This window comes from Neoarius graeffei, chromosome 3 (assembly GCF_027579695.1).
Source record: "Neoarius graeffei isolate fNeoGra1 chromosome 3, fNeoGra1.pri, whole genome shotgun sequence".
NCBI classification, from domain to species: Eukaryota; Metazoa; Chordata; class Actinopteri; order Siluriformes; family Ariidae; genus Neoarius; species Neoarius graeffei.
This window is the reverse complement of record NC_083571.1, coordinates 43369891-43396668: the sequence shown is the minus strand read 5'-3', so window position 1 is coordinate 43396668 and position 26778 is coordinate 43369891. Positions and strand designations below refer to the sequence as shown.

Genomic DNA, 26778 nt, shown 5'->3' with positions numbered 1-26778 from the left:
TGTGTGCCAAGTCCCCTCCTCTACTCCCTCTACACACATGACTGCACTCCCGTTAAGCCCACAAATACAATTATAAAATTTGTTGACGACACAACAGTAGTGGGACTGATCTCTCATGGTGATGAGACAGCTTATAGGGAGGAGGTTTGCAAGCTGACTGAATGGTGTGCAGATAACAACCTGTCACGAAATGTCAAAAAGACAAAGGAGCTTCTTATAGACTTCAGACAGCACCAGGAGGAGCCCCTGCCACTGGAAATAAGGGGAGAAGAGATGGAGAGGGCCTACAGTTTTAAGTTCCTGGGTATGCACATCAGTGAGGACCTCAAGTGGATGGTTAACTCCACTGCTCTAATCAAAAAGGCTCTAATCAGACTCTTTTATATTCTATTTACATTATATTTTTATAGTTATTACTCATTAAACTGACAGTTTATTTTAATGTGTGTGCATGTGAGTGAATGGATTGATGAGAGTGAATGGGGTAGTTTTTCCTTTGTTTTGAGAGAGGTAACAAATTTCTTTGCATGTTAACATGCAATGACAATAAAGGGCATTCTGATTCTGATTTCAGTACAGAAAACCTGTAGTTCTTATAAATATTTATCCATCAAAATCTGACCATGTGAAGGGTTGTATCAGGCTGCCTGATAGACAATGCAGACAACAGACAAAGGCAGTTGTTAATCCTGCCACAATCTCAACCTCAATTGAGCAGGGCACTGAGGAATAATGAGTCATTCTGATGGGCCCCAATCCAGATCTGGCTAAGGGCTCCCAAACTGCTACAGCTGACCATGCCTTTACAGTGACTGCTCTATGTAATTTCTCAACTGGTTTATACCAAAGACATGTGTAAAGTTAGAGAGGGAGAGAAGACATAACTCAACTTAATATGAACTCCCTTGGACCATGCCATTTGGGAAACAGAGGGTTGAAAAAGAAAACCAGAAGTGCCCATCATATAGGATTGTCTTCTTAGTGTGAGATAAAGCAAAGACAAACTATTTAAGACTTAAATTGGATCTGGGACCTGTCAGCCTATCTGTCCAACAGAGACACAAGAGGCCCTGGGGTGCCTATTAAGCCTTATGAGGAGGAACACCAGGAGGGAGGAAAAAAATTATAACCATGATATCTTCATGGTGAATCCTGTTCTCTTGTGTCTTGTGTGTGTGTGTGTGTGTGTGTGTGTGTGTGTGTGTGTGTACACATGGATGGACAAATCATAAGGGCCTCTTTACACCAGCCATTTTTGTGCTGGCCAAGGCAGATTTTCTTCTAACATGGAGAAAAGAAAAAAAAAGCCCCTCTCAAAATGCACAATATAACCACTACCACCACATTCATTGATACTGGCTAATTAGCTAGCTTATCTACAGTATCTGAATTTATTCACAAAGATCAGATTGATTGTTCAATATTTAGCTTAATGGGGCTTTGTGTTCTGCACTGAAAACCTTCCAATTCAACATAGAAATCTCCTTATTAGTCTTCCCCTAACTATATTTTATTAAAATAAAATAAAAAAGTAAAAAAGTACGCTGTCTTCCATGTTGATGGGAGACAAAAAAAGCCCCTGTCCCAACTGGCAACCCTGCAGTGTTCCTTCAATTCTGTATTTGTCACATTGTCATGGTGCAGACCTACTCTGTGTGTGTGTGTGTGTGTGTGTGTGTGTGTGTGTGTGTGTGTGTGTGTGTGTGTGTGTGTGTGCGCGCACATGAGGGCGTAAAAGAAAGCAGTCATCAAGACTCCATCACATTGACAGTTGCTACCTGTTTTGTTCAGAGCAATGTTTCACTTTTCAGTGATACACAGTGACATTACTCACTTAAACACTGGATTGTTTGTATTAGTTCTGGGAGAAAAATAATGACTAGTGCATCTCAAAAAATTAGAATATCGTGGAAAAAGTTCAATATTTTCCATCAGTTATCAAAGAAAGTGAAAAAGTAATAGGTTCTAGAATCATTACACATAAACTCAAATGTTCCAAGTATTTTTCTACAACCCCGATTCCAAAAAAGTTGGGACAAAGTACAAATTGTAAATAAAAACGGAATGCAATAATTTACAAATCTCAAAAACTGATATTGTATTCACAAAAGAACATAGACAACATATCAAATGTCGAAAGTGAGACATTTTGAAATTTCATGCCAAATATTGGCTCATTTGAAATTTCATGACAGCAACAAATCTCAAAAAAGTTGGGACGGGCAATAAGAGGCTGGAAAAGTTAAAGGTACAAAAAAGGAACAGCTGGAGGACAAAATTGCAACTCATTACGTCAACTGACAATAGGTCATTAACATGACTGGGTATAAAAAGAGCATCTTGGAGTGGCAGTGGCTCTCAGAAGTAAAGATGGGAAGAGGATCATCAATCCCCCTCATTCTGCACCGATAAATAGTGGAGCAATATCAGAAAGGAATTCGACAGTGTAAAATTGCAAAGAGTTTGAACATATCATCATCTACAGTGCATAATATCATCAAAAGATTCAGAGAATCTGGAAGAATCTCTGTCCGTAAGGGTCAAGGCTGGAAAACCATACTGGGTGCCCGTGATCTTTGGGCCCTTAGACGGCACTGCATCACATTCAGGCATGCTTCTGTATTGGAAATCACAAAATGGGCTCAGGAATATTTCCAGAGAACATTATCTGTGAACACAATTCACTGTGCCATCCGCCGTTGCCAGCTAAAACTCTATAGTTCAAAGAAGAAGCCGTATCTAAACATGATCCAGAAGCGCAGATGTCTTCTCTGGGCCAAGGCTCATTTAAAATGGACTGTGGCAAAGTGGAAAACTGTTCTGTGGTCAGACGAATCAAAATTTGAAGTTCTTTATGGAAATCAGGGACGCCGTGTCATTCAGACTAAAGAGGAGAAGGACGACCCAAGTTGTTATCAGCGCTCAGTTCAGAAGCCTGCATCTCTGATGGAATGGGGTTGCATTAGTGCGTGCGGCATGGGCAGCTTACACATCTGGAAAGACACCATCAATGCTGAAAGGTATATCCAGGTTCTAGAGCAACATATGCTCCCATCCAGACGACGTCTCTTTCAGGGAAGACCTTGCATTTTCCAACATGACAATGCCAAACCACATACTGCATCAATTACAGCATCATGGCTGCGTAGAAGAAGGGTCCGGGTACTGAACTGGCCAGCCTGCAGTCCAGATCTTTCACCCATAGAAAACATTTGGCGCATCATAAAACAGAAGATACGACAAAAAAGACCTAAGGCAGTTGAGCAACTAGAATCCTACATTAGATAAGAATGGGTTAACATTCCTATCCCTAAACTTGAGCAACTTGTCTCCTCAGTCCCCAGACATTTACAGACTGTTGTAAAGAGAAAAGGGGATGTCTCACAGTGGGAAACATGGCCTTGTCCCAACTTTTTTGAGATGTGTTGTTGTCATGAAATTTAAAATCACCTAATTTTTCTCTTTAAATGATACATTTTCTCAGTTTAAACATTTGATATGTCATCTATGTTCTATTCTGAATAAAATATGGAATTTTGAAAATTCCACATCATTGCATTCTGTTTTTATTTACAATTTGTACTTTGTCCCAACTTTTTTGGAATCGGGGTTATATTTTAATTTTGATAATTGTGGTCTACAGTGCAAACAAAAAATCTTAAAATATTTTATTTTGAGTTTGAGTGAAACAGTATAAACACTGTGCATCTCTTGGTCTAGTTCAGGACATGCAACCACAATCATGGGGAAGACTGTTGACTTGACAGTTATCCAGAAGGCGATCATCAGCACTCTCCACAAGGAGGGTAAGTCACAGAAGGTTTTTGCTGTCAAGGCTGGCTGGAAGAGGTGCACAAGCAACAGAGATGACTGCTGCTTGATTGTTGAGAAAAAGTCGATTCAAGAACTTGGAAGAGCCTCACAAGGAATGGACTGAGGCTGGTGTCAGTGCATCAAGAGCCACCAGGCACAGATATCTTCAGAAAAGTGGCTACAATTGTTGCATTCCTAATATCAAGCCACTCTTGAACCAGAGACAACGTCAAAAGCATCTTACCTTGGCTAAGAAGGGAAACAACTGGATTGTTGCTCAGTGGTCCAAAGTCCTCTATTCAGATGAAAGTAAATTTTGCATTTCATTTGGAAATCAAGGTCCTAGAGTCTGGAGAAAGAGTGGAGAGGCACAGAATCCATGAAGTTGAAGGTGAAGTTTCCACAGTCTGTGATGATTTGGGGTGCCATGTCTTCTTCTGGTTCGTCCATTGTGTTTTATCAAGTCCAAAGTCAACACAGCTGTCTACCAGGAGATTTTAGAGCACTTCATGCTTTCATCTGCTGACAAGCTTAATGGAAATGCAGATTTCCTTTTCCAGAAGGACTCAGCACCTGCCCACAGTGCCAAAACTACTACCAAATGGTTTGCTGACCATGATCTTACTGTGCTTGATTGATGAGCCAACTCGCCTGACCTGAACCCCATAGAGAATCATCTGTCTACATAGTGAAGGTTGCTATCAAAGCAACCTGGGATTCAGTAACACCTCAGCAGTGCCACAGGCTGATTGCCTCCATGCAACGCCACACTGATGCAGTAATTCATGGTAAAAGAGCCCCAAACAAGTATTGAGTGTATAAACAAACTCCTCCCCCCAGAAATTGGATATTTCTGTTTGGAAATCCTTTTTTGATTGATCTTTGGGAATATTCTAATAATTTGAGATCCTGGATTTCCGATTTTCATGACCTATAAACCATAATCATCAAAATTAAAACAAAAAAGGTTTGAAATATTTCACTTTACATGTAATGAATATAGAATATATGAAAGTTTACCTTTCTGAATTACATTACAAAAAACAGAACTTTCTCACATTAAAATTTTTTGAGATGCACTAGTAGAAATAATTGGTTGCAATCGATTCAGTGCATAATTCACATTGTCAGATGAGGCTGACAAATGGTGAAATGTACATGTTCATACTGTCAAATGTCATACAGTCAGTGAGATCAGCTGATCGCATGCCATACCCGTACCTCCATACAAGGTTGTATATATAAAGGCTATAGACATTAATTAGGTAATTGTTACTGCTTGGTTTAATCCACTGGGTTGTTACCATAAGCTCAATCCTCATGCTACTTAATGACAGGCTAGATTAAAGAAAGTCACTCTAATTTTAATAATAGACCACTACTGAGCACTGCTTTGATGCAGGATTCACCAAAGGGTACTGTGAAGGTGCATAGAGGTCCTGCAGACCCTTTTGGGCAAGGCATATCAAAGCTCTTCCCATGCCACATCAGGTGGTGTTGAGCTCCATTTCAGTAGCCCTCATCCTCTTGCCTATTACATAGCTAGGGTTATAGTGGGGGGCTAATCCTCTGGTAACCACGAGAATTTGACTCCCTGCTCACTACTACATTGCAGCATGCCTCACCAGATGGCAGTAGGTACCATTTTTATGATAGTCTTTGGTATGACCCGACCGGGAGTAGAACTCACAATCTCCTGGTCAGGCGGCAGACACACTAACCACTACACCAACTAGTTACAAGCTGGTACTTGATTGGTCATATGGTCATGACCCTTTCCTGAGAAATTGAACTTTTGGAAAAATCTCTGATGATGTTGCTTTGTGTGTGTGTGTTTAACATTCAACAATGCTACCACCACCATGATTCACTGTGGTAATGGTGTTCCTTTTGAAATGAGCAGCATTCGGTTGTACTTGGCATAGCTGCCTTTGAGTGCAATTACAAAGTACTTAAATTAGCACTTTGCTATTTCAAAGAAATCCATGTCTCTTGTGTGTTGTTGTTAATACTATACTAATCTCTCCAACAGTTTTTAGACCCTTAGTCCTTGGCCTAATGAACCAGTATGAGGATATATTATTTGATAAAGATTTCAAAGCACTTCTGTAAGCCACTCTGGATAAGGGCACCTACACTGTAAAAAATGTCAGTAGAATTAACAGTGAATTTATGTAAAATCATGACATAAAAAAAAAACTGTAAATACAAAAACAATGAAGCAGTGTGTAATTTACATCAATATACTGTAAAACTCCTAACCAAATACCACTGTTAATTTAACAGTAAGAACATGTTGAATTCATCATATTTTTTGTAGAATTTACAAATTGTTGTAGTTTAAACACAGACAAACTGTAATACTAAAACAGAATGTGATAGTTAAAATTACATCATTGCCCTGTTAAAAAAAAAACGGCCACTGTCATGGCTCAGTCGACTAAGGCGCCATACCATGAATCCGGGGACCCGGGTTCGATTCCGACCCAAGGTAATTTCCCAATCTCTCTCCAGCTCGTTTCCTGTCTCTACACTGTCCTATCCAATAAAGGTGAAAAAAGCCCCCCCAAAAAAATATCTGTCTAGTAGATCATTGCTTGTAACCATTTTGAATCATTGTTTATTGTACAATGAATATCCATAAAATTAACAGTTATGTATTGATTATTGTACATTGAATACCTGTAAAATTTACATTTAGTTATCATTAATTGTACATGGAATCCCAGTGAAATGTACAAGTTATTCTGTAATGTTGTTTACATTTCACTGTATTTTTAACAGGATTATTCTGGCAACCACAGCTGCCAGTGTTTTTCCGTAAAAACAACAGATTTTTTTTACAGTGTACCAAATGCCATAAATGTAAATGTATATTACATTTGCAAGTCTTTTTTTGGCAAACAAATACAGCTTTTTTCTTCCTCTTTTTCTTCTTTCTTTTCTCACCACTGTTCTATAAAATCCAGCTTCCTGGAGGGTTCTGAGCTACTGCTGTATTGGGGAAAGCTTCTCATGAGGCATGGAGCTCTGCAACTCTTCCAGAGTTACCCTTGGCCTCTTGGTTGCTTCTCTGATTAATGCCCCCCTTACTAGTCACTGACTTTTTGGTGGATGGCCTCCCCTAGGTTTTGTAAGCTATATTGATTTTCTCACCCCACTTCAATATTATGGGATATTTCGTGTAGATCCAGGACATAATCAAATTTAAGTCATTTCAGTTCCAGGTTATAACAGTGCAAATGTGGCAAAGGTAAAAGGGATGAATACTTATGCAACACACTACATTTGTGATGTGCTAAGCAATTATGGTGCTGAATTGTTGGTCTGATCTGTACTCTTATCATTACTGTGAGAAGTTAGCGGTGGTCTTAATGTCACAGGTGGACATTTCTAGCAGTTATCTCATCTCATCTCGTTATCTCTAGCCGCTTTATTCTGTTCTACAGGGTCGCAGGCAAGCTGGAGCCTATCCCAGCTGACTACGGGCGAAAGGCGGGATACACCCTGGACAAGTCGCCAGGTCATCACAGGGCTGACACATAAACACAGACAACCATTCACACTCACGTTCATACCTATGGTCAATTTAGAGTCACCAGTTAATGCAGGTCTTTGGACTGTGGGGGAAACCGGAGCACCCGGAGGAAACCCATGTGGACATGAGGAGAACATGCAAACTGCGCACAGAAAGGCCATCGCCGGCCACAGGGCTCAAACCCGGACCTTCTTGCTGTGAGGCGACAGTGCTAACCACTACACCACCGTGCCGCCCCTAGCAGTTATAATAGGACAAATTTATTTCAACAATACCAAAAGGATAACAATCAGTAGTGAGTCAGCAGACAGTCTAATAACACTGTGGGTAATGTAGGAAATCATCAGCCAAAGTGGAGAAAAAAATCATGTTGTTTATACCCAAAACTTCCACTCAGCATTTAATCATGAAATATTTTTTTTTGTACAACTCAAAGATCACATATTGATAAAAATATTTATATACATTTTTCCTTGAAAGTGGAGGAATAATATTTGTATTTACCTGTTCACTAGGTCTTGACAGATGCCATGGTTTTGGCATGGGTTGGACGCACATTCGTTGATGTCTTCCTCACAGTGCTGACCTGAGAATCCAGGTTTACAGTTACAGCTTCAAAAAAAGAGAATAATGTTATTGACTTACTGATTGATACTTTCATTTTCTGCAATAGACACCAGCTAGTAAACTCACACACTGGTAAACTGAGACTATAGAATTATAAAATGTGTTTTCTTTGGTTTGGCATTAAGAATGGGTATTTAGATATTACCCATTCTGTGTGGTATTTTTCACATTCTTTAAAAGATCTAGTTTAAATAGACATTATGTTGGGGGTGGGTCTATTAACTGGCTAACAGACAGATGCGTGAAAATGTATACAATTAAAATGCAGTAATATATTGTCCTTTGGTGGCCTCTTTTCTAAGTATGGACTAGGATGTTTTTGCATTTCCAGTGTATTCTGGCATCAGTGCACTACATCCAGCACCTTCTTATAAATTCTGTGCAGTGCACAGCAGTGCAAAGCCAATAGGTCAATATCACCGAAGCTGAATTCTTTTGTGTGATGCTATTCCTGCAGTCAGTGACGTAGGGAGAGGAGGAGTTGCTCCACACGGTCATTATTTTCACCCTGTAATGGCTACAAATAAATGGATTTCAGCTGAGGCTATACTCCCTCGGTTCCTTTTACTGCCCTGTGACAAGCCAGTGCTTTTCATATCTTAAGAGTTCAAGTCTATGCCCTGTTGCACTCTGCCTAGCTGGAAGCCATTTATGTATGTCATTTTAACCACTAGATTTAAATAAAATGGATGAATAATTGATAGACATAAGACAAAAGTAAAAAAAAGGAGAAGAAAAATGGAAAATATATTAATTTCCCCCCTCCATTTTGAATTGAATCTTCTATATAGACAAGAAAGTGATTGCATCCACTCCTTACTAGTAATTGTTGACCATGTCCACACAATGGCCGTTGTTTTGGCATGGGCTAGAGCCACACTCGTTGGTGTCAATATCACAGTGAGTTCCCTCAATCCCTGAAAGATAAATGAGATGGTCACGGATCATCGAGCCTGGCTACTTCAGTAGGATCAATGCTAACAAAAGGCCTTGGAGAATGCTCTCCTAATGGAAACAGCATGCTGAAGCATCTGTGGTCTTCCAGGAGGAGATGAATGTGGGGGGAGGGGATGGTTTGGCTTGGGCTGCTCTCTGGTGCTTTTGCTGTTGGGGAAGGAGAAATATCACAGGTGAACAGCACACGATGGAGCTTTGGAGAACGTGAAAGAAAGAACTCTACCACAGCTTGAATCCACCTAGTTCTGGAGCTAGGGAATGCTGGCCATCACTACAGCCTTCGAGACATTTTATAAATAATGCTAATACAACAACCACTGCTACTACTGCTACTACTTCTGCTGCTGCTCCCACCAGGAGCATTTTTGTAGTACTCCGTCAGCAATTTGACTAGTCATCTTTTCATCAGTTAAAGCAAAAACTGATTCAGATCATCACTGTTTTTAGGCTATTATATTAGTGAAGTTAAATGCTAATAAACAACAGCAAATACAGCATCAAACCACACTGTTAACAAACAAAATAAATAAACCAGTACAAAGAAAATACAAAATAAAATAACCATAATAAACTGTATAATATTATAGTGCATAAGGATGTATCAATTCTTAAAATAAACTCGTGTGGCGAAACTGGCAGCTAAGCTGAAATTCTAGAACTGAGGGTATGCAAAGTGAAAGCTCATGTCCACCAACAGTCCCTCCTTATAGCTCAATAAGCCCTGCTTGAATGGAGGATGCCATGTGTACAGCAGCATCTAGGATTTTCTTTTCCTTCAGGCTGATAATTACACAACTCTGGGCCTCAGTAACATCTTAAAAAAAAAGTCTGCATCTGCCTCTGTCAGTTGGCATGTACTAAACTAGTTGAGTGGGATTGGATAATGGCATGTAACCAGCAGCTCCAAATGTGTGATCTATTGCACAGCACTGATCACAATGGAATTCACTATGCCACAGTGTGCAGATTTGATTTAGCTTTAAAAGACAATAAAATAACTGTGGGAGGAATTCCTTCAGGAGCAGGCAGGAGTGAGATTTTTTTTAAGTGCTTAGCATACCTGCTCACTTCATAGGAAATGATTTTAAAGTCTGTATCAAATAACATTTGAGTAAAGCAAAAGAAAATAAAAAATGACCTGCCCCAGCATAGTCTCACACAATGTGCAGTTAACTGTTAAATTGGCTTCATTTAGTTTCACATGTATTTCCAGATTAACAAAATACATTCAGCTGCCTTCTTTACCATCTGTCTGAATTTCTTTAGTCTGCCTTGCCGTTTTCCCCCCCCATTGACCCAATAGTTAACATCCCCACTACTTCAAATAGTGTATGTAGACTACCACCACCAATAACAACAGTGTCATTAATAAATATGAGAGTCAGCAAACAGCAAAAAGTTAAAAACAAATAGTATCTAAAAGCAACAATAAATCGATATAACATAATATCTAAATGAATCACATGTTGCATGATGCATGTTGGTTAGGATAAACAGACACCCTTGGCTAATTAAGTCAAAATAAAGATCAAATGAACGTAGAACACCTTGACAAAATGGGGATTTTGGTAGACGTTAGCAGAAGCCAGCCATTTGTAAAATGAAACATTTAACCAATTAGATGAATACAGCCATATATTTTGCATTCAGCACAAATATAACCAGATAAGCTAGGAAGCTTTGTAAATTGACAGGCAATGATGACTAAAAGAAAAAGAACTGTTTTCCTCAAAAGAATTTGAGGAAAACATTATATATTACAATAGTACAAGTGTTCTGTTCATTTTATTGTTTGTTTACTCATTCTGTAAAAACAGTGAGCAGGACTGACTCCATTAACGAGACATTGCCAGTAGCACACTGCTAAATCCCCAGAATGACATCTAATAAAGGGAGGGATGATAAACCATGGAAGTGTGATAAATCTGACAAAGTTATACGGTTAACATTATGCTATACTGGCACAGATAATGAGGTACCAAAAAGGAAAAAAGGTGGACCATTTTACTGAAAGTTCAGTGATGAATGTGAACACCGTGGGCACTCGGATTAGCATAAAATTCCAGGCTGCTGAGTTATATTCCACAGTGAACTGTGTCTTCTGTTCATTAATATTTCTATGTATTTGTGTGTGGTTTTTAAAGAACAAAAGAGAACAAAATAGTTATAAGCCTATGCCTACAAATATAAATAAACCATTCATTATGTAAGGAATAAAGCACTTCAAGATATGCTGTTATAAGAAAAATATTAAATGTTTCATTCTTCTTATACAACAGCTATTTGCCAACAATTACAATTTTCAATTTATTATGAAGGGCGGCACAGTGGTGTAGTGGTTAGCGCTGTCACCTCACAGCAAGAAGGTCCTGGGTTCAAGCCCCATGGCCGGCGAGGGCCTTTCTGTGCAGAGTTTGCATGTTGTCCACGTGGGTTTCCTCCGGGTGCTCCGGTTTCCCCCACAGTCCAAAGACATGCAGGTTAGGTTAACTGGTGACTCTAAATTGACCGTGAGTGTGAATGGTTGTCTATGTGTCAGCCCTGTGATGACCTGGTGACTTGTACAGGGTGTACCCTGCCTTTTGCCCGTAGTCAGCTGGGATAGGCTCCAGCTTGCCTGCGACCCTGTAGAAGGATAAAGTGGCTAGAGGAGATGAGATGAGAATTTATTATGAAAGACACATTATGCTTTTTTAACAGTTTATACCGTACTTACATATAATGTTGTGGAACATCCGAGAAACACATTTGTGTTATCACTTACATTATAGCAGCAATAGCTGTTTGTTCTCTCTCTCTCTCTCTCTCTCTCTCTCTCGCAAAATTTATGAGACAAAAAATACATAAAATAAAATGCAGCTTGTCACAAATAAAACTTCAAACAAGAAACTTCTATTTTCTGAACTGATTGGATATGTTGCATGTGATTATGCACTGATTATATAAAATAATTGAAATGTAATTTTCCTTTTATGTACAGTACTCTCAATAAATCACTTGAAATTTAATTATAAAAACAAATAAATGTTTCGCTGCAGCTTTTGCACAAATTAGAAAGAAACATGCACAAGTTCCCCAGCATCCAAGCAGCTGTCCATCATCACTATTTTCTCCAAACAAGCCTGTGTTTTTTATTTATTTATTTATTTTTACAACCGGGTTTGTCATGCTTCTCCAGCAGCCTTAATCAATTTTGATTCCTTGCTTTACTGAGCAGTGACTTGATCTTGTGCACACAACAAAGTGACTCCCAAACTGATTGAGTAACAGACTACCCTGCTTACACACCACTGGCATTGTGAGATATCCTCTTGTACAGTGGGGAACAAATGAAAATTTTTTGCTGCTGAAAAGTTTGATTTGGGTCACGAATACTTATGAATCTAAAATGGAGGAAGGTCCTCTTTCAAAGATTCCAGCAGAATTGGTGAGTCAATTCTTTATCTTAAACAGATTTAATCCCTGGTGACTCTGTGGTCAGCCCATTTAAATTAATCCAATTTGAAACTTGATTAAAATCTGCACATACATATTATAATGAAGACCATTTTCAAGTAATGAATAAAATCCACTTTAATTAACTTTAGCCAAAATGTAGAGTGCCATGATCATATAGTGGTTATTACTCTGCGTCATGGCTGCAGGAACTCTGGTTCGAATCTGGGTCATGGCATTGGTTTTTGGGGAAGTGGTGGCTAAATGGTTAAAGCTCTAGATTACTGATCTGAAAGTCAGGGGTTCTAGCCCCAGCATTGCCAAGCTGTACAGTAACTGTTAGGCCCTTGACCCTCTCTGTTGTATCATGGCTGACCCTGTGTTCTGACACCAATTTCCAAACAAGCTGGGGTATGTGAAGCAAAGAATTTCACTGTGCTGTAATGTAAATGTGACAAATAAAGGCTTCTCATTTGAATAGAATAGAAATTTTGAATAGAATTGACCACTGCTCAGCCTGAACTTGCTGTGAAAACTGGGTTTTCCATGTTACCACAGGAACAGACCAGTCTGATTAAACCTGAGGCCTGTAAAGCAAGTCCATGTTACTGCATCAATCACAGTTTATGCCCAGGACATATAATACATCTTGCCAGGGAAGTAGAAATCCAGCGTTTCAGGGTTAGCAACTGGAAGGTTGCGAGGTCAAATCCTGTAGCTGCCAAACAGCCATTGTTGAATCCTTGAGCAATATCTTTAACTCCCCACTTCTCCAGGGTTACTGTGAAATGACTGACCCTTTGCTTCATTTCCTCTGTAGCCTCTTTCTGGGCTGTAATATTAAAAATGCAAGGACTTGCACTTGGGTCTTGTCCACTGTGCATCAGAATATCAGGCTCTCACTCTGAAAAAAGTATGAAACCCAAAAATTGTACAGCAAACTGTTCCAGATGATATGTATACTGCAAATGTCAAAAACCCTGAAACAGCTATAGAAAATGGCTGCTGATGGCTCATTTGTGATAATAGATAATTTTGTTATTTGGCCTCAATTTGCTTTACCACTTTTTCGATTATGCATTTGAGTGCAGTGGTAGTGGCTACACACTGCTCACTACAGACACATGTGAGTAATCCCTGCAACAAGAGAATAATTTGGGAAAAATAAGGGGGAAAAAAACCTCATTAAAATATTGCAGGGAAGTTGGTAATTGTGACAAAACAAATCTGGCCATTCATTCATCTTTACTACATACCCTGGTCAGGGTTGTAGTGGATTCTGAGCCTATCCACAAAGATGGGAATACACCTTGGATGGGACACTAATGCATTGCATGGTACCATACATACACGCCGTTCAGACTAATTTATCATGTGGTAAATCTAGAGAACAGAATAAACTCTTGCAAATGTGGAAAGAACATGCACCCATAATGGATCATGTGTAAAATACACAGAATAGTATGAAAAAGCAAGGCTGGTGCTGATTTCTTTCTAGCCCAGACTGTAGATTCATCATTAACAGTCATGTCAGGTGATTACACAGAGTGAAATGCTTATTAGATCTCCATTTAGGCCATTTTTCAGCTCACATTGCTGACTGCATGTGAAATACAGTGGTAGGTGTAATGGAAGTGAACAAGCTGGATTATTTACTCTAGCATTAATATTTCCCTCACAAAATACCTAAAACTAGAGACTAAGCACACATTATCTAGTCAAAGTATAAATTATGCAATGGCAGACAACAGAATGGTAACTTTAATGTGTTTTTTATTTGAACAAAAAAAATTACAACTTTTTTGTTTACCACGGTTACCACTGACAAAAAGTGATACTATTTGCACTGCTCAATCTCAAGAGTTTCTTTGTTAAACTACTCAACAGCTCAAAGATGTGGTTAACATGGGGCAGCCATGGCCTGAGGTTGGGCTGAAGTGCCCTTGAGCAAGGCACCTAACCCTCAACTGCTCCCTGGGCACAATAGCATAGCTGCCCACTACTCTGGGTTTGTGTGTGTTTGCTCATTGCTCACTTGTGTATGCACGTGTGTTTTCACAGCTTCAGATGTGTTAAATGCAGAGAAGGAATTTCACTGTGTGTTTAAATCTGTGCTTGAGTGTACGTGTGACAAATAAAAGCTTCTTCTTCATAGTGATGGATATTAGATTCTAGTTCTCAAATTTATCATGACCAGCCACCACTGCATTACAACAATCATTCACGAATGGTAATATAATTTAAGTAGTAAAATTACTCACAACTCATTAGTGTTCTCATATTCTTTTCTCATATTGTAAGTGGTATTGGTCAATAATCCCTGTTTCTTCAATATGCAGACACAGTGATTATTATATAACAATACCATTTACTGTATAATAATTACGAAAATAATCAAAAAGTTAAAATGATTGCAACTCTCATGTTATGCCATTAATTCACTGCCTGTCAGTCCTGCACGCTTTGGCACACTCACCTGAAGAACTCTCTGGTGCATTCTAGACTGCACATGCGTTGAGTGACCTCTCGCACGCACGCTGTTAACGACATGTACCTGCACCTGATTGAGGAGCAATATGTGCTCCTATATAAGGACTGCTTAGGCGCATGCATAGTGCGAAGTATATGCTACGTTAGTACGTATTACTGAGCCTTATATTACCCATGCCTGGTTTCCTGATTTCTGTGCCTGTCCCTCATTCCTGTTTTATTGCTGCCTGTGATATCCTGTTTGCGCCTCGCCCCGACCTTTTTACTTGTCTTAACATTTCTGAGTTTGCCTGCCGATTTAGATTGATTGCCTGTGTGTGTTTGCACTTTATCATTAAATATTACTCTGCACTTACAACCGCCTCCTACCTTGTACCTGACAGAATACTTCGCCAAACCATGGATGTAGCAAAGTTATTTCAGCACGCGACTTAATGTCACTTCCGGGATTCTCTGTCTCAGCCCCTTGCCTTGTATTTCCAGCTGAGTTTTGATTGGAGTCCCCTAGCACCCTACTATGGAATATATCATCCTAGGGGATTCAGTTTACAGTATGACTTTTTCTATGAGGACCTCCAAGAGCCCAAGCCACCAGAACCCATCTGGGTAAGCTTTATCCTCATGTTTATTTCTGGACAAGCATGCCAATGGGTGGATTATCTGATCAGAGTAGAGCACCCATGCCTCCGGAACTCACAGACCTTTTTTGTCCTTCTATGAATCTTTGGAAAAGGAGGATTAGCATGAAATTTTTTGGGAGGGGGCTATCACGCCTGAGGCTGACACAGTGGAGGAGGCTGTTGCTCCAGAGCTCCCTTCAGTGGCCTTTGCAGAGACAGCAGAGGAGACTGTTGCTCCAGAGCCCTTCCTACACTACGTTCACACTGCAGGCTGAAGTGACTCAAATCCGATTTTTTCGCCCATATGTGACCTGTATCCGATCTTTTATTGACAATATGAACGACACAGATCCGATTTTTTCAAATCCGACCCAGGCCGTTTGGATATGTGGTCCTAATTCGGATTCCTATCCGATCTTTTCATATGCGACTTCAGTCTGAACCGCCAGGTTGCATTCATCCGACTTACACGTCATCAACAAGCCACAAACGTCACTATTCTGCGCTGAAGTAGGCGGCGGGTCTCTCAAAAAAAGTTACAACAACATGGCGCATGACATCAATGCGACTCCGCACCCACACGTTCCTTTGAACGGAGGTTGCAGTCACTACCCTGCAGAACGCCTGAGCCAAAACCCTTGCCCTCTTCCTTCTCAACCTCCTCCTTAACATCAGGCTATTGTGCATGTTCTGGCTCCGTCGCAACAACAACTGCATCATCGCCAGGTACTCCATGCTGGCTACTGTCATACACAGGAAACTTTAGGTTACTTCCATAAACACTGGCCATGCTCACTGCGTGTGACATCGTCGTATTCTGCAATGCGCATGCGGAACACTTTTAGGTCGCTTTTCGTTCATACTGAGGATCACATACAAGTCGTATATATTTGTTAATGTGAATGACCTCACAAAAAAATCGGATTTCACAAAAAAATCGGAATTGAGCATTAAGCCTTGCAGTGTGAACGTAGTGCTAGAGGCTGTCGTTCCAGAGCTGGTTTCTCAGCCTGCATCAGAGCCAGCACCTGAACCAATGCCTGAACCAGAGCCTGCATCAGAGCCAGCACCTGCACCAATATCTGAACCAAAGCCTGCATCAGAATCAGTGCCTGAACCAGAACAAGCACCTGAACCAGAACCAGTGCCAGAGTCTGAGTCATTTCCAGTGTCAGAGCCAGCTCCAGTGCTAGAGTTGGTGCCAGAGCCAAATCCAGTGCCAGAGCCAATGTCAGTGTCAGAGCCAGCGCCAGCTCCTGAACCAGTGCAAGAGTCAGAGTCAGTGCCAGTGTCTGCTCCAGAACCAGTGCTAGCACCAGAGTCTGAGCTGATGCCAGTACCTGAGCCTGTTCCAGAACCAGTGTCCCAGGATGATGGAGCTGCCTCAGCTGATAATGAAGGCATCATCGTCCCGCCACCAGGTCCTAACCAGAACCAAAGCTATGTGCTGACAGAGCTCGAGCCAATGCCAGAGTCCAGTCAAGAGTCCAAGTCAAGTCCAGTGTTTGAACTAGAGTCAAGTCCAGAGTCTGAACTACAGTCCAGTCCAGAGCTCGAGTCCTCTACAGAGCCCAAGTCATCTCCTGAGCTCGAGTCTGAGTCCAGTCCAGAGTCCGAGTCCAGTCCTGGATCTAGTCAATTCCAGGGTCCAAGTCAAGTCTAGAGTCTGAGCATGCTTCCTGCCCAGAGCCCAAGTAATTTCCAGAGGCTGTGTCCAATCCAGAGTTCAAGTCATCTCCACAGCTTCAGCTTGAGTCCAAGTCCAGTCCAGAATCAGAGTCATCTCCAGAGCTCGAGTCCAGCCCAGAGCTTGAGCACACTACCAGCCCTGATTCCGAGCCAGATCCAGAGCTCAAGCCTGAGTCTTCTCCTGAGCTGGAGCCCGAGTCCAGCCCAGAGCTCGAGTCATCTCCAGAGCTCAAGCCTGAGTCATCTCCTAAGCTCGAACCCAAGTCCAGTCCAGAGCCAGAGTCATCTCCAGAGCTCAAGCCCGAGTCATCTCCAGAGCCGGAGACCAGTTCAAGTCAGGAGTCCAAGTCTTGTCCTGAGCCTGAGCCAGAGCCCTCACCGGAGCCAAGAAAAATGGATTTTCACTCCCGGAGGGAGCTCTTGGGGGGGGGGGTGTTCTGTCAGTCCAGCGTGCTTTGGCATGCTCACCTGAAGAACTCTCTGGCACATTCCAGACTACACACGTGTCAAGCAACCTCTCGCACGCGTGCTGTTAATGTCGCACACCTGCACTTGATTGAGTAGCAATGTGTGCTCCTATATAAGGACTGCTTAGATGCACCCACAGTGTGAACTATACGCTATGTCAGTACACATTACTGAGCCTTATGCCACACTCACAACCTGCCATAAGTGTTTTGGACACGCACAGGTTGCAGGGTTTGGTAGCTCGCAGCTGTGCCACAGGGTCACGGTGAACCCGGGGGAAAGTTTGGGGGAGGAGTATGGGCAAAGTACTTGTCAAGTACAGGTTGAACACCTGACTTCCTCGAGGTATAGGAAAAATTGTGCTGTTAGCCTGTGGAAAGCGTATGTCTGATGCACATGATCAGTGCATGTTCAGTGAGTGTGGAGTGCATGTGACTTGCATTTTGCCAGTTTCCTGCGCTAGAAGTATGGGCCGCACTTGTGAAGCATGTGTGACGCACATGATTAGCACATGACAATCACTCATAACTTGTGTGTGACGCAAGCCAGGAGTGGGAATAAAAGCATGTCTGCAGCATTCTGCATCTGTCTTTTGACTGAAGAACATTGGATGGGAAAAATTTGAAAATGTTCAGTTGAAAGTTTAGAAAATGGGACCCAAGAAGAAGTGAGCAAAAGTGAAGTAACCCAGCCTGAAACAGCGGGGGGGAGGATGAGGAAGAATTTGATGATGATGGTAGCAGCACCGGCAAGCCCTGTACAGACAGGGAGAAGTATGCCTTCAAGCTGGCAGAAGGTACAGCACCCCGCCAGAGATATTTTCACAGGTAAATACTAATTAAACCTCTTGCAATATAATACACTTGCTTTAAACATTCATTTTGGTATCTATATGCTTATGTAATTAATATTATATATGCTGATTTTCATGTATGTTTCAGCTAACAATGCCCAGAAGTGAGGACAGTGCAATCCCATCATCACTGTCAGGCCATTGTGCCATGCTCAGTGATAAGGACAAGGACATCCCGACACCCACTCCCACTACTCAGCAGGAGTAGGAGCAGGACAGTAGCTTGGAGTCAGAGTCAAAGTGTGTTTCAGTGCTCAAACTGTTGGGCTATTTAGTTGGGATTTTTTTTTTTTTTACAATGTAATAAAATGTGTTATTCCCTTATACTCATGTTTTATTATATGACATTTGCATGGTAAATTAACATATACTCAAATAAAAACAGCAAATGAGGTGGTCTTCTTCCCTTCTACAATGCTACATGATTGGTTCCTTGGTTCCTCCCCCAATATATATACCCAGAGTCAGGCCCCTTATGTCGCATGCGGGTCGCATGCGCTGCGTGCACACCACACATAGGGGTAGAAAGTGAGATGTACTTCTGTCTTGGGGGCTGCACAAATAGCAAGTGTGGAGTACTTGTGTAGTACTTCTGAGGCACGTTACTCATACAATGACTGTGCGTCACTCGTGTGTCTTACTGTAATTGCAAAAAGCCCCTACTAGCCATGCTGCTGACTTTGTTCAGGCATACAAAAGGAGTATGGGTCCCGTACGTAGTGTATGCATTCTCGATTTTTCACAAGACCCGTAGAATTTGCATGTGCAGGACCAAAAGTCTCCACGGCCAGTCTGCGACCTTCTATGGCACTAAACACGCGCAAGTGTCGCAAAAGTCTCAAGCACGGTTTTGCCAAATTTTTTACCGTAGACCACCCATAGTAGCACGTATGGCAGGTTGTGAGTGAGCCTTTATATGACCCATGTGTGATTTCCTGGTTTCCTGATTTCTGTGCCTGTCCCTCATTCCTGTTTTCTTGCTGCCTGTGATATCCTGTTTGCACCTCACCCAACCTTTTTGCTTGTCTTAACATTTCTGAGTTTGCCTGCCAATTTTGATTGTTTGCCTGTATGTGTTTGTTTGCACTTTATCATTAAATATACCGGTAACTCTGCAGTTAAGCTTCACTCACAATCCGCCGTAAGTGTTTTGGACACGCACGGGTTGAAGGGTTTGGTAGCTCACAGCCGTGCCACAGGGTCGCGGTGAACCTGGGGAAAAGTTTGGGTGAGTATGGGCAAAGTACTTGTCAAGTACAGGTTGCACACCTGACTTCCTCAAGGTGTGGGAAAAATTGTGCTGTTAGCCTGTGGAAAGCGTATATCTGACGCATGTGATCAGTGCGTGTTCAGTGAGTGTGGAGTGTGTGTGACTTGCATTTTACCAGTTTCCTGCACTCTGAGTATGGGCTGCACTTGTGAAGCATGTGTGATGCATGTGATTAGCACGTTACAATCACGCATAACTTGCGTGTGATGCATGCCAGGAGTGCAAGCCAGTGTGTCTGCAGCATTCTGCATCTGTCTTTCAACTGAAGAACATTGGATATTTTGTGGGAAAAATTAAAAAATTTTCAGTTTAAAGTTTAGAAAATGGGACCCAAGAAGAAGCAAGCAAAAGTGAAGTAACCCAGCCTGAAACAGCAGAGGAGGAGGAGGAGGAAGAATTTGATGATGATGGTAGCAGCACCGGCAAGACCTGCACAGACGGAGAAGTATGCCTTCAAACCGGCAGAAGGCACAGCACCCTGCCAGAGGGATTGTCACAGGTAAATACACATGCTTTAAACATTCATTTCAGTATCTATATGCTTATGTAATTAATATTATATATGCTGATTTTCATGTATGTTTCAGTTAACGATGCCCAGAAGTGAGGACATTGCAATCCCATCATCGGTGTCAGGCCATTGTGCCATGCTCAGTGATGAGGACATCCCGACACCCCGTCCCACCACTCAGCAGGAGTAGGAGCAGGACAGCAGCTCGGAGTCAAAGTGTGTTTCAGTGCTCAAACTGTTGGGCTATTTAGTTGGGTTTTTTTACAATGTAATAAAATGTGTTATTCCTTTATACTCATGTTTTATTACTTGACATTTGCATGGTAAATTAAACATATACTCAAATAAAAACAGCAAATGAGGCGGTCTTCTTCCTTTTACAATGCTATACACAACACGATCGGTTCCTTGGTTCCTCCCCAATATATATACCTACAGTCTTGCCCCTTGTGTTGCATGTGCTGTGTGCAGGTCGCGTGCGCTGTGAGCACGCCACACATAGGGGTAGAAAGTGAGATGTACTTCTGTCTTGCACGCCGCACAAATAGCAAGTGTGGAATACTTGTGTGGTATTTCTGAGGCACATCACTCATACAATGACCGTGCGGTATTCATGCGTCTTACTGTCATCACAAAACGCCCCTCCTAGCCACGCTGCTGACTTGGTTCAGGTGTACAAAAGGAATACGGGTCCCATATGTAGTGTGTGCATTCTTAATTTGTCGCAAGACCCGTAGAATTTGCATGTGCAGGACCAAAAGTCTCCACGGGCAGTCTGCAACCTTCTACGGCGCTGAACACATGCAAGTGTTGCGCAAGTCTCAAGCACGGTTTTGCCAATTTTTTTTACCGTAGACCGCCTGTAGCAGCCTGTATGGCAGGTTGTGAGTGAGGCTTTACATCCACCTCCTACCTCGTACATGACACTGTCTCAATACAGAACACATAAACGAATGTTTGTTACGCAGTACAAAACTCACTTTTACAAAGCTAATTTAAAATCATGAAAAAAAACAAACAAACCTGACAGATCTTGGGTATTAAATGAGACATTAACAACAACAAAAAAAAGGTTCTGTAAAGGTTTATTCTGTTTGTAATTAGATCTCTGTCTGAAATAAATCCTGTCAGATTACATGCAGAAACATTTGACTCTTGCTCCTAAATGTCAACAAATGCTAAGCAGGTTTCTGTTCACATATAGTTTGAGTGTACATAAAGTAAAACCATCACTCTTGCTCATCCATTTCTCAAAAAAAGCAAACAAACAAAAAACCCTAAATTATTGTTTGTACATTTGATACTTTTTTCTTTTTTTTTTTGTAACATTCACACCCAAAAGTCACTGGAATTGATGTTTTTAAATAACCGCACATGGTATAGTGGACTGAGATCAGCACGAGTTTGATCATGGATGGAGGCATATTCTTTAGAACTTATTCTGAAAGGGTCATTACCCTGGCTGATGAATTTATCAAGGTGAACTTCAGTCATTCCTATTATGAACAATCTTTTAAAAATAACCAAGATTTATGCATGCAGCCCTTAAGAAACCTTGCTGGTCATTATCCTTGGCCTGTAATCATTAATCTGACTGACAACAGAAAAGAAGGTAAATTTATACTGACAAAAAAAAAATAGAAGAACGAAATATTGTAGGATGTGGTATAAAGCATGGCTGTATATGATAGAAAAAAATGTAGTCATGTTCTTAAGGTCTTTATATTTATACTCAAAACAAAACAGCAAGGAAACAGCTGTAGCATGACAACTACATCTTCCCAAACTATTCATAAAAGCCACATGCAAGGCAAAGGAAAAAACAAACCAAAAACCAAAAACTGTGAGTCATGAGTTGATGAGTAGCAAGCAGAAATCTATTAAGTACATTTCATTACAGGGATAATAATCACAGTCTCTTGTTAGATTCACTTTCTCTGTTTGGAGAATCCCACAAGGCTTTCTCTCGCTCACTGTTGTTACAGTATATTTTTCATTGTGTGTCAAGTCAAGTGTGCGTTTCATAAACTAGTGAAAATAAAGGGGAAAAAGACAACTGTTTTATCGATAAGCATATATAAGATGTAAGCTTTTCTATACATTGGTTGATGATGCACATATTGCAATATAACACGTCATCTTGGTATCAGTGGATTGGATAAAATGGTTAACTGCATCCTCAATACATCAATTAATCTTGAATGACCTGAATATGTCTCTATAAGTGGAGACAAATTAACAACAATAACAAAACATTTTTAAAGCATGAAATATGGCATACACTTGTTGCAATGATTGTGGACAGCAAGAAACAGAAAAATGGAAAATTAATGGAAGAAAAAATATCAATTCCACTATGTATGTAACCAGTATGCAGCAATATCGCTCAGGATTTTGACTGGAAGCTTCTATACACACAATCTTCTATACAAAGAAAAGGAATGAGAGGGGATTCAAAATAATTGTCAGCAAGTTTGGAAAATCTCATTTCATTCCTAGAACCAGGTGAAGCATTTTAGAAGATGGATTTCATGTTGCTTGCAATAAATAGCTTTGTTTGGTGAACACATTGGATGACATTGTGTTGCAGCACCATGGAGCCATAATACAAGCACAGCAGAGAATGAGAACACAGGAGCACATTCAGCAACTCCCATCTCTCAAATACAGCCTCTAAGCCCAATTGTGCGATGATGAGAATCAAAGTCTCCCTGACCTCAGAGATGAATGCAAAAACAGGGACAAGGGATCCTCCAGCTCTGTAAAGAGTCGCCTTGCTTCAACAGGGTGCTATGCACTGTAGCATCCGATATAGTGTTCTCTGAAATTGGGACTTCAAATATTGTACTTCCCAATGGAAAGATCCCAGGTGGTCTAGATCATTTCCATTCTTTTTGGCCACTCTTGAGAGCAAAGCTAAACCAACAAAACTGATAACTGGTGCCTTAAAAAAAAAAAAAATTAAATAACAGAAAAAAAATCACATTTCATAATTTTTAATGTAATGAGCCAATTTCACATAACATGTAATACAGCAAATGGATTTGGGTCTAGCTAACTACAGATGTATCTGGCTACAAGTGTGAATGTATGGGATTAAAATCCTATCAGGATACAATACAAGTACAGGATGCATGAAATGGCCAGAAGAAAATGTGCGGAATGGTGTGCTCACTAAGCAGGGCTAGGGAATATATATTACAACCATTCATCTACAAAATACAAGCATATGTAACGCACATGTCTATCAACATGAAAATAAAACTAAGCCACGAAACTGAAACACTTTTTGGTATGACATTATTCTGGAGAACATAAAAAGTTAAGAATTCAGAAGAAGCTGGTTTGTAGATTGAATGTAAGTGCTAACAAGTTCTTGTTTAGAAGTTCAGCACTTCTTGTACCTGACTTTTGCACTTGTTTTACGTTGCTTTGGATAAGAGCGTCTACACACACACACACACACACACACACACACACACACACACACACACACACAGTGGTGCTTGAAAGTTTGTGAACCTTTTAGAATTTTCTATATTTCTGAATAAATATGACCTAAAACATCATCAGATTTTCACACAAGTCCTAGAAGTAGATAAAGAGAATCCAGTTAAACAAATGAGACAAAAAATTATACTTGGTCATTTATTTATTGCAGAAAATGATCCAATATTACATATCTGTGAGTGGCAAAAGTATGTGAACCTCTAGGATTAGCAGTTAATTTGAAGGTGAAATTAGAGTCAGGTGTTTTCAGTCAATGGGATAACAATCAGGTGTGAGTGGGCACCTTGTTTTATTTAAAGAACAGGGATCTATCAAAGTCTGATCTTCACAACACATGTTTGTGGAAGTGTATCATAGCACAAACAAAGGAGATTTCTGAGGACCTCAGAAAAAGTGTTGTTGATGCTCATCAGGCTGTAAAAGGTTACAAAACCATCTCTAAAAAGAGTTTGGACTCCACCAATCCACAGTCCGATAGATTGTATACAAATGGAGGACATTCAAGACCATTGTTACCCTTCCCAGGAGTGGTTGATCAACAAAGATCACTCTAAGAGCAACGCATGTAATAGTCAGCGAGGTCACAAAGGACCCCAGGGTAACTTCTAAGCAACTGAAGACCTCTCTCACATTGGCTAATGTTAATGTTCATGAGTCCACCATGAGGAGAACACTGAACAACAATGGTGTGCATGGCAGAGTTGCAAGGAAAAAGCCACTGCTCTCCAAAAAGAACATTGCTGCTCGTCTGCAGTTTGCTAAAGATCATGTAGACAAACCATCTGCCCATGAACTGAATTTCAAGAGAAGGTGGGTCATGCAGCAAGACAATGACCCTAAGCACACAAGTTGTTCCACCAAAGAATGGTTAAAGAAGGATATAATTAATGTTTTGGAATGGCCAAGTCAAAGTTCTGACCTCAATCCAATGGAAATATTGTGGAAGGACCTGAAGCGAGCAGTTCATGTGCCCCTCCTAGAACTGCCACCTTATTGTGGTGGAGGGGTTTGTGTGCTTGAATGATCCTAGGAGCTATGTTGTCGGGGGCATTATGCCCCTGTCAGGGTTTTCCAAGGCAGACAGGTCCTAGGTGACAGGCCAGACCAAGAGCAGTTCACCAAAACCCCTATGGAGAAAAAAATCAAGGACCGTGACGTCGCCCGGTATGACCCAGCCGGGGCCCCACCCTGGAGCCAGGCCCGGGGTTGGGGCTCATATGCGAGCGCTTGGTGGCCGGGCCTTTGCCCATGGGGCCCGGCCGGGCTCAGCCCGAAGAGGTGACATGGGCCTGACCTCCTGTGGGTTCACCACCCACAGAGGTAGCAGTAGGGGATTGGTGCAGTGTGGATTGGGTGGCAGTCGAAGGCAGGGGCCTCGACGACCTGATCCCCGGACACAGCGGCTGGCTGTTGGGACATGGAATGTCACTTCGCTGGGGGGGAAAGAGCCTGAGCTTGTGCGGGAGGTTGAGAGGTACCGGCTAGAGATAGTCAGGCTCACCTCCACACACAGCTTGGGCTCTGGAACCCAGCTCCTCGAGAGGGGCTGGACTCTCCACTTCTCTGGAGTTGCCTGTGGTGAGTGGTGGTGGGCTGGTGTGGGCTTGCTTATAGCTCCCCAGCTCAGCTGCCATGTGTTGGAGTTTACCCCAGTGAATGAGAGGGTCGCCTCTCTGCGCCTTCGGATTGGGGAGAGGGCTCTTGCTGTTGTTTGTGCCTACACTCAAAAAAATAAAACATTGGATTTACTTAACCGAGTTATGGCAACTGGTCCCACGAAACTGTGTTAATTTAGATGTATTGAATACAGTTATGTTTTGAATAACTCAACATAACTGTATTCAATACATCTAAATAAACACAGTTTCATGGGACTGGTTGCCATAACTCGGTTAAGTAAATCCAATGTTGGTTTTTTTTGAGTGTATGGGCCAAATAGCAGTATAGAGTATCCGGCCTTCTTGGAGTCCCTGGGAGAGGTACTGAGGGGTGCTCAGACTGGGGACTCCATTGTGCTACTGGGGGACTTCAATGCTCATGTGGGTGACAACAGTGACACCTGGAGGGGCGTGGTTGGGAGGAACGGCCTCCCCGATCTGAACCCGAGTGGTGTTTTGTTATTGGACTTCTGTGCTAGTCACGGTTTGTCCATAACGAACACCATGTTTGAGCATAGGGGTGTCCATAAGTGCACGTGGCACCAGGACACCTTAGGTCGGAGGTCAATGATTGACTTTGTAGTCGTTTCATCTGATCTCCGGCCCTATGTCTTGGACACTCGGGTGAAGAGAGGGGCTGAGCTGTCAACTGATCACCACCTGGTGGTGAGTTGGATCCGCTGGTGGAGGAGGAAGCTGGACAGACCTGGCAGGCCCAAACATATGGTGAGGGTCTGCTGGGAACGTCTGGCCGAGCACTCTGTTGGGGAGGTCTTTAACCCCCACCTCTGGGAGAGCTTTTCCCAGCTTCTGAGGGAGGCGGGGGACATTGAGTCTGAGTGGACCATGTTCTCTACCTCCATTGTGGATGCAGCTGTTCGGAGCTGTGGCTGCAAGGTCTCCGGTGCCTGTCGTGGTGGCAATCCCCGAACCCGGTGGTGGACACCGGAAGTAAGGGATGCCATCAAGCTTAAGAAGGAGTACTATCAGGCCATGTTGACCTCCGGGACTCCTGAGGCAGCTGACGGGTATCGGCAGGCCAGGCGTGCTGCAGCTCGGGCAGTTGCGGAGGCAAAAACTCAGAACTGGGAGGAGTTCAGGGAGGCCATGGAGAAGGACTATCGGTCGGCCTTGAAGAAATTCTGGCAAACCATCCGGCGCCTCAGGAGGGGGAAGCAGTACTCTGCCAACACTGTTTACAGTGCGGGTGGGGAGCTGTTGACCTCAACTGGGGACATTGTTGGGCGGTGGAAGGAATACTTTGAGGATCTCCTCAATCCCACTATCATGTCTTCCACTGAGGAGACTGAGGCTGATGACTCAGAGGTGGACTCGTCCA

The 26778-nt window shown here is 41.9% G+C and overlaps 1 protein-coding gene across 1 annotated transcript in view; it reads right to left on the bottom strand.

The window, feature by feature from the left end:
* Window positions 1–26778, bottom strand: part of eys (eyes shut homolog) — an 877903-nt gene that overhangs the window by 373659 nt on the left and 477466 nt on the right. Inside the window, 2 exon segments of the mRNA XM_060915649.1 lie at window positions 7856–7963; window positions 8799–8895. Of these exon segments, the coding sequence (XP_060771632.1) occupies window positions 7856–7963; window positions 8799–8895 (205 nt within the window).